Below are 12255 nucleotides of genomic sequence, written 5' to 3' on the forward strand. Positions count from 1 at the left end.
TTTAATATTTGTGACATGGTACCAGAGCTAATTATTCTAATCTAGACCTTTGTTCTTCTCTTCAGTCTACAGACTGAATTCGTCATTATTTGGTAATTTTTTTTGGGTTCCTAGGATGTCTGGAGAGGCTTTTCTTACTCGATTCAATGGCAAAAACTATGCCATTTAGGAGTTTCAGTTTCGTATGTTTGTTAAAGGGAAGGAATTATAGGGGCATCTCGATGGATCTTCACCAGCACCAACCGATCCACAGGAGCTGAGTATATGGACTACCAAGGATGCGAAAATTGTCTCTTGGATATTGGGGTCTGTTGAACCCCATATGATCAACAATCTTCGATCGTTTGGCACAGGGGGAGGAGATTTGGGACTACTTCAGACGCATCTATTCCCAGAACAATTCAGCTAAAAAATTTCAAGTCGAAATGTGTATTGCGAATTACAAACAAGGTAATCTCTCAATTGAACAATTCTATGCTGGATTTCTAAACCCATGGAGTGAATATACTGGCATAATTTACTCTAAAATACCGAAGGAGAGTTTAAAAGCACTATACCTTGTTTATGCCGAGAGCCAGAGGGACCAGTTCTTAATGAAGCTCCGACCAGAATTTGAGGCCGTGAGAGCTAGCTTGATCAACCAAAGTCCAGTATCCACTTTGGATGAATGTTTGGGGGAACTGTTACGGGAAGAACGACGACTCGCCACTCAACACGAGTTGACTCAGGACACTGTCACAGAGATGAATGTGGCTTACATGACTCAAGGAAGGGGACGACAGAGACGATAGAGGGGTGTGAGTGTGCAGTGTTTTAATTGCAAAGAATTAAGGCACATTGCCAGAAATTGCAGCGAGAAATTCTGTAATTATTGTAAGAAAGAGGGGCATGTAATCAAGGAATGTCATCTGCGATCACAGAATCGACAAAGGTTTACTGTGCAGTCGAAATTGGGGGCTGCTTCTATGGCTGCCGCAGCCGTGTCCTCACCGTCGACACCAGAATCTTCATCGTCGGTGAGCTCTTCATCGAGCACTCTCACTCCCGAGATGGTGCAGTAGATGATAATATCTGCCTTCTCTGCACTCGGGATTTCTGGTAAGAAAGATAAACTTAACTTTCCCTTGGATTCGACACATAATAAACAATGGTTAATGGATTCGGCAGCGTCAAATCATATGACCAGCAATGAAAATGGGTTGTATAATGTGCGAAAATACATGGGTAATCAGCATATATGGGTAGCAAATGGTGATAATTTGCTGATTTTGTCGATTGGTAATTTGGGGTCTTATTTTAAAAATATTTTTGTGTCACCAAAATTATCCACAAGTTTACTCTCTGTTGGTCAAATGGTAGAAAATGACAGTGAAATTCACTTTGATCGTCATGGTTGTTGTGTGCAGGATCAAGTGTCGGGGAAGGTGATTGCGTAGGGGCCTAAAGTGGGACGTTTATTTCCAATACAATTTTCTATTCCTAGTATTAATTCTTGTGCTTATTCTACTGTCATTAATAATCCTTATTTTTGGCATAAGAAATTGGGGCATCCCAATTCTAATGTATTGACTCATCTTATGAAACATGGATATTTGGGGAATAAAAATTCTTTTTCAACAGAATTTTTGGATTGTAGTTCTTGCAAATTGGGTAAAAGCAAAGCATTATCATTTTCTTCACATGGTAGTCGTGCTTCTAAATGTTTTGAAATTATTCATATTGATGTATGGGGCGTAAGCCCTGTTATCTCTTATGCTTAATATAAATATTTTGTCACGTTTATTGATGATTTCAGTCGTTTCACTTGGATAAATTTTCTCCAATCTAAGACTGATGTATTCTCAACATTTCAAGCTTTCGTTGTATTTGTTGAAAATCAATTTTCTGCTCATATTAAAATACTTTGTTCTGACTCCGGGGGGGAATGTGTCCAAAGAATTTCAGGAATATCTAAAAAACAAAGGGATTCTCTCTCAAAGATCTTGTCCCTACACCCCTCAACAAAATGGAGTTGCTGGGCGTAAGAATCGTCATCTTTTAGATGTTGTTCTCACCTTATTAATTGATTCTTCGGTACCTACTCGATTTTGGATAGAAGCTCTGTCAACAGCCGTTCATCTAATTAATCGTTTGCCTTCTCAAGTTCTAAACTTTGCATCTCCATACTCTATTTTATTTGGTGTTATTCTTGAGTATGATTCTCTTCATGTTTTTAGGTGTGTTTGTTTTGTTCACTTACCATTTACTGAACGTAATAAACTTTCAGCCCAAGCTGCTCGTTGTGCTTTTCTAGGATACAATAATTCTCATAAAGGGTTTGTGTGTTATGATGCAAATGCTCATAAAATTCGTATCTCTCGAAATGTGATTTTCTTTACAAAATCAGAATTTTTCCCTTCTTGTCCCTCTACAGAATCCACTCCTATCCAGCTTCCCATATTTGATGATGATAGTCCATCTTATATCTTTGAACGTTTTAAGCCAGGAATTGTATATCAAAGACGTCATCCACCATCCACTTTGCCCCTTCCGGACACGGAACCGACATCTGATCATTCCCCTCAACTAAGACGATCAATTCGAGTTTCACGTGCCCCAAACAGGTATGGATACTCAGCAACTATTATTGATAGTACTTTTGTGCCTAAGACTTATGCCCAGGCTTCTACCCAAGACTGTTGGCAACATGCCATGAAAGAGGAACTTCAGGCTCTTCAGGATAATCACACATGGGATATTGTTTCTTGTCCTACCGGAATTAAACCTATTGGCTGCAAATGGGTATACACTATTAAATTCCAACCTGATGGATCTGTGGAACGATATAAAGCACGGTTGGTGGCTCTTGGAAATTGTCAGGCATATGGTATTAATTATGAGGAGACATTTGCACCTGTGGCTAAAATGACTACCATACGAACCATTATGGCAATTGCTGCTTCCAAGAGATGACCACTTCGTCAAATGGATGTAAAAAATGCATTTTTACATGGAGACCTGAAAGAGAATATTTATATGACTCCTTCTCCTGGTATGTTTACTCACCCATCTGATAAAGTTTGCTGGTTGAAACGGTCTCTGTATGGTCTAAAACAGGCACCACGTGCATGGTTTGAAAAATTACGCACTACTTTTCTAAAACTTAAATTTATTCAGAGCCAATATGATTCCTCTCTGTTTCTTTAGCAAACTACTACTGGTATTGTTGCTCTTTTGGTATATATGGATGATATTATCATTACAGGATCTAACATTACACTCATTGAGGATTTACAGGGTTCTCTTAACAGTGAATTTCATATGAAGGATCTGGGACACCTTCACTATTTTCTTGGTCTACAGGTGCACTCTATGTCCAATGAGATTTCTCTACATCAGCACAAATACACCCAAGAGATTTTTCTCTTGGACGGTCTTGAATCAGGGAATATCGTTCTTACACCTCTCGAGATTAATTTAAAACTTTGTTAGAATGATGGTGACCTGTTACCTGATCCCTCCATATACAGGCAATTGGTGAGCAATTTGAATTATCTAACCATTACTCGGCCAAATATTTCTTTTGCAGTATAACAAGTCAGTCAATTTTTACAGGCTCTTCGTCAACCTCATTTAGCTGTTGTCTGAAGAATTCTTCGCTATCTTAAAAGCACATCTGGGCGAGGATTATTTTTTCCTGCTGATAATTCATTACAATTAACAGGTTATAGTGATGCAGATTGGGCAGGGTGCATGGATACACGTCGGTCTGTTACTGGGTGATGTATGTTTCTTGAAAATGCTTTCATTTCATGGAAAAGCAAAAAGCAAGACCAAATCTCAAAATCTTCCACAGAATCTGAGTATCGAGCTATGTCCTCCGCATGTTCTGAAATTGTGTGGTTCCAGGGTTTGCTACGTGAACTTGGTTTTTCTCAGCACACTCCTACACCTCTTCATGCTAATAACACAAGTGCTACTCAAATTGCTACTAATCCTGTGTTTCATGAACGCACCAAACATATTGAAGTTGATTATCACTATATTTGTGAAGCTCTTGATCATAATATTCTTACACTACCTTATATTTCCACCGAGCATCACACAGCTGATGTCTTTACGAAGGCCTTGTCTCGGCTTCGACATCAACTCATGATTGACAAATTGATGCTTCTTGATCGGCCAACATCAATTTGAGGGGGGATGTCAGTGTGTATTATGGCAAGAATATTAACAATATATGGAAACCAAATTGTAACATAATATCTTGTATTTATTGTATTTATTATAGACTACGAATCAGGGATTAGAGACGGTAAATTAGGGATTATTACATGTATTTAAAGGACTGAATTCTTCCTTCAGAGATCAATGAAAACAAAAAACAATTTTACATTGAAATTTGATATTTGTGACAATGAAACACTGCCATGTTACAAGAGATGACACAGACAGCAACAAACAGGATGATGCTATTAACGGGATGATGCTAGCAAACAGGCTGTTTAATTTTACTTTCAGCAGAGCAGAACTAGTGCTTCATGCTACTAACATATCTATTAGGAGAGCTAACAAACATATAGAGACAGAGAGCAGAGAGGAGAAAGCAGCAATAACAGGCAGTTCCTGGTCAAGGTATGGATCATCCTCTGCATTCGTCAGCATCAATTCCTACATCTGGGCCAGGGTCTTCTTCTGCAGGTTCTTCCTTGGCGGGGTGTATGAATTCACGGCCTACCTCCTCCTTGTTGTACCCTTGTAGACCGCCCTCCATGGTTCCTCTCTAGCCATAATGATCACGAACGTCAAGAATAATAGTAGTATTAGTTTCCAAGTTGACAATGAAGAGGTGATTATTCACAAGCATGCAAACCAGCAGAGATAAACATAAAAGCTGGGTGGAGAAAGGGTTACGTTCAGCTAGGAATTCCTGAGCTTCAAGGCACTTACCACCTCTCCTTCCTTTGCCTTGGCATCAAGTTCTGATCTTACTTGCTGTGTGGTCATCCCAAGTTTCATGAAGTAGTATAAAATCTGAGTATCATCCCCTTGCCGCTGATGTTGCCGAATCATCTTGGTTTCATTCTTTGCTTAGTGACTTATCTATTGCACCTCGTCTACGCTGATAATATTTCCACCACGTATCTCGTAGTCAATCCTATTAATCATGCTAGGACTAAGCATTTAAAGGTTGCTTTGCATTTTGTTCATGAACGAGTTGCGTCGAGAGATATCAGAGTCAAGTTTGTTTCCAGTAGTGATCATGTGGCCGATATTCTCACCAATATTTTCACCAAAGGGCTCTCATCTGCTCCATTTGCTTCGCCAATTTGAGCTTTCTCGCATCTCAAGCTCAAATTGGGGGGGGGGGGGGGGGGGGGGTGTAACAGACAATAGTGATTTGATATCCCTAATATCATGCTATCTATATATGATGGTCTTATATTTTAGGACATACAGTGTATTGTAATTAAGACAAGATTATATGTTAATTGTATAATGAGAATATATATACAAATCGCATTGGGATTATCGTACTAAATTTAGTTTGCAGGCAAAGTCACTTTGGTGATTGAAGCAAATGATTCAAAAACATTCTTTACTGTAAGAATGGAAGGGCGAAGAAGCATTGGAGGATTAACTTGCTTAGTCCATTTCCAATGGCCTTGCAATAAATCAAAGAGTAATTTATGAAGAAATGTTTTGAAAAAGTGAAAGGGAAGGGCATGGCGCATTTTATCATCAACAATTTTTGAACATTTTTAAGTCTAGGACTAGCAACAGTTGCTGGAAACAAATGTCCAGGCTAGAACATAAGACGTTTAAAGATATCACCATGTTAATGTTAAAAAGGATTCTTAGCATTGGGGTTGTCCGAGAATCGCTCAATCTGAATCCATTCAAACTTTAAAGTTTTTCCATTCAAAAGGGATGACAGTAATAAGAAGAATTTTTTTTTTTACCAGGATCTCAATCCACTTACTAAGAGCCATTGTCAAGCTTTTGTGATCCTTGCACATTTCAGCCCTTGGAGGAGGCAAGAGGTGAACTGCAACTAGCTAGTTTTGATTCAATATGCCACATTTTTTTTTGAATATAAAAGGAATGACCCAACAGTAACTTTGGACAATGAAGATCACCACTGTAAGATTTTGCAGTTGGAACATCACATTGTGACATATCGGTTGATACAACTGAGGTAAACCTCAGACTTTTAAAAATGGATATAACCTATGAATGTAGAGACCATACTTGATTATTTTACAGCAACTTTGTGGACAAAGGGTTTAGTAGAGGGTAATGGAGCTTTAGTTGATCTTCTCACCACTTGCTTGGCGTCTCTTCTCTTCTTCAACCTGTTCAAGCAACGCTTCTAACTCTGCTTCTGACAAGCCCTCTAACCGCTTCTGCAAAACCAGATTGAGGCCCGATTCCATGTCAGGAGCAAACAAAAGAGGAATTCAAAGTGGTTATTGGGTATTTTCCCAAACTTTTTCCATGTACTAAAAGAATCTAGAGTCCGGTTCTACACAAAAAGGTGTGAAGTGACTGACTATACATGTTGACAGATAAACGAAGATGCAAATAAAAGAGTAGATGCAAGAAAACTTTTGCAGCATATCAAACATCAAATTTTCAGCTTTTACCAAAACTCCTTTTCCACTAAATGAAATGAATGGCTACCCTTCACATTCTTTATGAAAATATATGAGAATTGTATGGAATATTTAAGTACTAATTTGTTAATAAGAGCAATTCAGGACTCAGAAAAAAGAAAGAAAGAAAAGAAATATGTAGTTTTATTTTGTTTTTTCAACCATTTACGAGATACTACAAGATATGCATCTAAGAACAAGCATACAAAATCGATCAAAAAGGAATCACTGTCGCAGTAAATAAAAGAATGTCATATATGCATCATGCATGACTTTTGGCAAATAAATACTTAACTTCTGCAGATTTGAGAAGAAAACTCTACAAAAAACAATACCTCCATGACTTTGTTTTCATAATCACGAAGTTGTTGGGCATATGTCATTTCCTTGTTTGAAACCCTAAAGATGTATGTTGAAATCCATCCAACTGTTAGACCCAAAACTAATACCAATTGAACAACATTCCCTGCTTGTAAAGGATCAACACCAGCATACTGCAGAATCCATCATAAAAGGACCATCAGATAATGCAAGTATACAGCGAACTATCTCAATGCATGATATCTATCCATGATTAAGAAAAACAAATTCCAGAAAACATCTTAATGTAACAAGCGAAACATTGCAGCACAATAAAAACTGCTAATGCATTACATAGCAGTTTACTCCATCGATCAGTGAGGCAGTGCAAATTGGTGTGTAAGTAAAGAGGAAACAGAAAAGAATGGAAATGGAAAAGGTTGGAATGATTTTAAGGATGAGAATGCCACGATACCTCCAATCCACTTTCCAAGCCAATGCCGAGAAGTGTGACTCCAAGTCCAATCAACAAGACATCTTTCCTGTTGTACCCAAAAGGAGTCTGTTCTAGGAACAAGTACAAGAAAGATATGAATACAACATCCAAGTCAACAAAATTAGAACACCAAAATGACTGACATTCATTTAAGAGGCACTGACATTTAGCAGCCAGCCACTTTTACACACACAAGGAAATCCTTTATTTTTTTAAGTTAAAGAAAAAAGGAATAATCATAACACTCAAATTCATCATGAATAGCTGCTCGTACATGCCTTGCCTTGATCGGAGGAACCATCTTCACTGCTACTACGGGTAGTAAAGGTCACTTTCTTTGACATCATGCTGCCAAGTCCTTTTCTTGGAAAACAGAATTTTTCCTTTCTATACAAGCTTTGTGGAATTAATCTTCCTGAATAGTTGATAATATCATAAGTAAGAGTAACACTACAGGCCTTGAAAACAAGAAGTGTCCTTGCAACAGTACTCATCAAGTCTGCTTGATAAATATTGTCAGAACAGGGATCCAAGAATAACTAATACTCAAATCATGAAGTTGCGTTGGGAATTGGTAATTGCATATAATTTATTGGAACTTAAGCTCAAGGTAAACTAATATCAGTGTCAACACAAACAACACATGAAGCAAGAAACATTTTGTGCATGCTGAATTCAGGACAGAATTTAAAATTGGGACAAAAAATTCTAATTTCATGTAATTAATTTGCAGTTAGAACTATAGGTTAACTAGCATCATTGTGAATGAAACACATGAAATCAAGAAACAGTGTACACATGCTGAATCCATAGCAGAAGTTGATGTCGGTGCATCTTGGCTGGGCTACACATTTTAATTGCTAAATTATAATAAAGAATCACATGCCTCATTAAGGACCAAAAGAAAATCTTGGGAGGAAATGAGGCAATCATAGTATCCAATCAGCTGCAAAAGGAAAGGGATAAAAGGGCATTTCCGTAGGGATCAACAACCTAAAGATACTCAACAAGTATTCATAGCTACCCTCATAGATTGGGAACAATTTAGATTATTAATTGCAGTTTCAAAAATCGGCTCAAATCTCAGGGCATTCTTCAATAGTGCAAAAACATGCCTAGATTTTATCTACTTTTATACCCAAAAGAGAACTTCTAGAGCTAATCTCACTAAGACCAATCAATCTTCCATCAGATAAGGAAACCCCAACTACAGTTACTCCTTGAGAATACATTTGAAGCAATTCAAAGTAAATGAGTCCAAAAAAGACTAAGAAAAACAACCACTTTTAGATTCAAAGAATTTTGAAACGAATTATATCATCTAAATAGCTTTCATCACATATGAGTAGTACAGAAACAAGACAAAATTCAAAATAATAAGAAAAAAAGAACCTGCTAACAGACCTCTCATGAAAGCTCCAGCTCGCAATTGCATGAATGGAAGAGCTGAGAACCCCACAAAGGAGGTAGCTCCATTATTTCGTAAGATGCTGCAGTTTGGGTTTCCATGCAGTAGAGAAGACATCCCTGTACTCATCTCTGAAGTCAAACACAACAAAACTTTAGTAAACTCATCCACCACTTCGTTTCTTGCTTTTAGATTAACTCATTGATCAAGAAAGGTCCTTTAAACTTGTTCTCTCTTTTCCTCTCAATATGTTCCATAAAAGAGGCAAAATCAGAAGAGAGAAAGGAAGAGAAATATGGTACTGTACCAGGATGAGGAAGCACTGGGTGGCTAGTGCTGCTCGGTGCAGTAAGGCCTCTTGATGAGGGAAATAAATATGGCCCACTCAAGGCTATATCTTTTTCAAGAAAAATTGAGATGACGAGTGTCAGGGACTTGCAAATAACTTAGAAGCTGTAGATTAGTAAAACTAATTAATTAATACAAAGCTGGTAGCCGTACTTCACTACGGTTAGTTTTTCAAGTTAATTTTTTTAATATACTGGTATTATTAATGTATTTTCAAGTATTATAATATTTTTTAATAGAAAAATAATATTTTTTATTTATATTTAATAATAAAAAAATACATTAGCCAATAAAAAAAAATTAACACTAATTAAAAATTAAACTCGAAAATAAAAAACAAATACTCATGCAAATATTTAACATAATTATTCTTTTTATTTCATATATTTTATTTTTTTAGAGGTTCATTTTAGTTGTTAAGGACAAACGATTTTTAATTTTATAAAAGCATTATACCAATAAAATTTATTTATATGAAATATCAAAAGAAAAAAAATTAAAGACAAAATACAACAATCTCTTTCTTTGAAGTGTTATAAAATTAAAAAAATAATTACTATTTTTGAAAAAGTGAACTAAACAATTTAAAAAAACATAAGAGAGGGTACTAATTAAATTTTAAATAAAAAGTGAAAAAATAAATAAAAAATAAAGGAGTATTAATTAAAATTTAAATAAAAAGTTTAATAAAAAAAAATAGAAGCCAAACATTGTTGGGTTTGATAGGTCAAACCCACGTGTCACGGTTTAAATTGTTGTATCAGAACACCACTTTTATTCTAGTATTACTGGTTAATAAAGAAAGATATTTTCGAGGGAAATGGAGTCCACACAGCAGGTAAGATCACAACTTGATGCCAAGGCAAAGAAGGAGAGGTGGTGAGAGCCTTGAAGCTCAGGAATTCCTAGCTGAACGTAACCCTTTCTCCACCCAGCTTTTACGTTTATCTCTGCTGGTTTAAATTTGCATGCTTGTGAATAATCACCTCTTCATTGTCCACTTGGAAACTAATACTACTATTTATGATTCTTGACGTTCGTGATCATTATGGCTAGAGAGGAGCCATGGAGGGCGGTCTACAAGGGACGTACGAGCTAGAAACTGAAGGGTACAACAAGGAGGAGGCAGGCCGTGAATTCATACACCCCGCCAAGGAAGAACCTGTAGAAGAAGACCCTGGCCCAGATGTAGGAATTGATGCTGACAAATGCAGAGGATGATCCATACCTTGACCAGGAACTGCCTGTTATGGCTGCTTTCTCCTTTGTTTCTATATGTTTGTCAGGTCTCCTAATAGATATGTTAGTAGCATGAAGCACCAGTTCTGCTCTGCTGCATGTAAAAATAAACAGCCTGTTTGCTAGCATCATCCCGTTGAAACTTGTTGCCGTCTGTGTCATCTCTTGTAACATGGCAGTGTTTCATTCTGTGTCATCTCTTGTAACATGGCAGTGTTTCATTCTGTGTCATCTCTTGTAACATGGCAGTGTTTCATGAGCTTCCACTAGGGTTGGAGAAATAGCACATGCAACAACTTTCTTGAAATTACAAGACAGAATCTATTTTTCTGAAACTTTAGAAGGAACAGTCAATGGCAAGGAAAATTAGTTGCCTTGGAACAACAGATCATACCTGCAGGAAACCACCTTTCACAAACAGGAAGAAAACTTGGAGCAAAACTTTCATTTCATTGATATAACATGTTGAAAAAGATCGATAACAACCTCAGCATAACTGCCTCCACACTTGAAGTTTAAACTCTTTGACTTTGGGTATCCTTAGCCCGTTCTTTCCCAGGTCTAAATGAGAGTTTATTCCTTCCTTTCTTCGGATGAACAGAGATAGGATCAGAATGATTCTTGCTGGGTATTCCTGAAACTATTAACGCGGAGTATGATGCCAGATGAATGATGAGTTGCAAGAAGAAACTGGCCAGAAGAAATTGGAAGGATATTTTTGGAAATCTTACAAATCCTTGAGATGTTACCTCTTTCCTTTTCTGAGAGAATTAAAGTCACCTAGAAAAAGAGCTGACAGAGATGCTTTAATTGTTATGTAAAAGATTTGGGAGAAAAAAAGAGAAAGTTAAGGATTTGTATTATGAACATAGTCCTTATGTTTTTTTTTATCAACCAAAAAAAGTGTTTTCCTTAGAATAAGAAAATAAAAACACTTTCCTACCATAAAGCATTACTTTTTTCTTTAACCGGAATTCAGTTTCCTTAACCAACTTTCTTTATGTTTACCGAACATAGAAAAGTGAAAAAAATGGTTTCTAGAAAAATAAATTTATAGAAACAAACAAGGCATAAGATAAATAAGACATTTGAGGAAAAAAAATCACATGGAAAAAGAGCTGAAAAAGAGCTGATAAAGATGCTTCAATTGTTCAGTAAGAGATTTGAGAGAGAGAGAGGAGCTGATAAAGATGCTTCAATTGTTCTGTAAGAGATTTGAGAGAGAGAGAGTTAGGAATTTGTATTCTGAACACAGTCGTTATGTTTTTTTATCAACAAAGAAAAGTGTTTTTCTTAGAATAAGAAAAAGAAAACACTTTCCTGCCATAAAGCATTACTTTTTTCTTTGACCAGAATTCAGTTTTTTTGACCAACTTTCTTTATGTTTACCAAACATAGAAAAGTAAGTAAAATGATTTCCAGGAAAATGAATTCTTAAAAATAAACAAGGCATTCCAGAACTTTTCTATGTTTGTTTCTAGGAAAATTAAATTCTTAACTCTCTCTCTCTCTCTCTCAAATCTCTTACAGAACAATTGAAGTATATTTATCAACTCTTTTTCTAGTGATTTTTTTCCTCAAATGTCTTATTTATCTTGAAGTTTTATTTGTTCAGTCTGTCTACAAATACTCTCAGAAATAAAATTGCATAATGATTGAATGATAAGCAAGCCAATTCTGAACCACTGCGCAGCTCCCCTTGATACTGGAGAAAACATGGGCAATCTAAAATGCAGAACGGAGGCATAGGCCGAGTACAATTTCTTAGCTGAGCTTTGTCATTACCTATTGATGAAAGACATGTTGGAGAGAGAGCCCTTTCTTTGCAA

General features: G+C 36.5%; 1 protein-coding gene across 4 annotated transcripts; it reads right to left on the reverse strand.

The window, feature by feature from the left end:
* Positions 1-6100: 6100 nt before the first annotated feature.
* Positions 6101-9299, reverse strand: LOC18105563 (uncharacterized). Of its 4 annotated transcripts, none has more exons than XM_006374139.3 (6): positions 9147-9299; positions 8836-8970; positions 7710-7846; positions 7411-7497; positions 6971-7129; positions 6101-6386 (listed from the first exon to the last, which is right to left on the reverse strand). In XM_006374139.3, exons 2-6 carry the CDS (start codon positions 8966-8968, stop codon positions 6288-6290), a joined length of 615 nt encoding a protein of 204 aa, XP_006374201.1. In that variant the 5' UTR covers positions 8969-8970; positions 9147-9299; the 3' UTR covers positions 6101-6287. The 4 variants fall into 4 exon arrangements, with proteins under 4 accessions (XP_006374201.1, XP_052303356.1, XP_052303357.1 ...); XM_052447396.1 differs by having other exon boundaries at positions 8824-8970; XM_052447397.1 differs by lacking the exon at positions 9147-9299 and having other exon boundaries at positions 8824-9123.
* Between the last annotated feature and the right edge of the window lie 2956 nt (positions 9300-12255).

This window comes from Populus trichocarpa, chromosome 15 (assembly GCF_000002775.5).
Source record: "Populus trichocarpa isolate Nisqually-1 chromosome 15, P.trichocarpa_v4.1, whole genome shotgun sequence".
Taxonomy (NCBI): Eukaryota; Viridiplantae; Streptophyta; class Magnoliopsida; order Malpighiales; family Salicaceae; genus Populus; species Populus trichocarpa.

What these genes read in the sequence shown, in the direction of transcription:
- LOC18105563 (XM_052447396.1), bottom strand. Translation starts at nt 8,968, where the DNA reads ATGAGTACAGGGATGTCTTCTCTACTGCATGGAAACCCAAACTGCAGC. An exon ending in GTTCCTCCGATCAAGGCAAG is followed by an intron (nt 7,498 to 7,709) that starts GCATGTACGAGC and finishes TTCCTAGAACAG; the next exon opens with ACTCCTTTTGGGTACAACAG. An exon ending in ATGAAAACAAAGTCATGGAG is followed by an intron (nt 6,387 to 6,970) that starts GTATTGTTTTTT and finishes CTGGTTTTGCAG; the next exon opens with AAGCGGTTAGAGGGCTTGTC.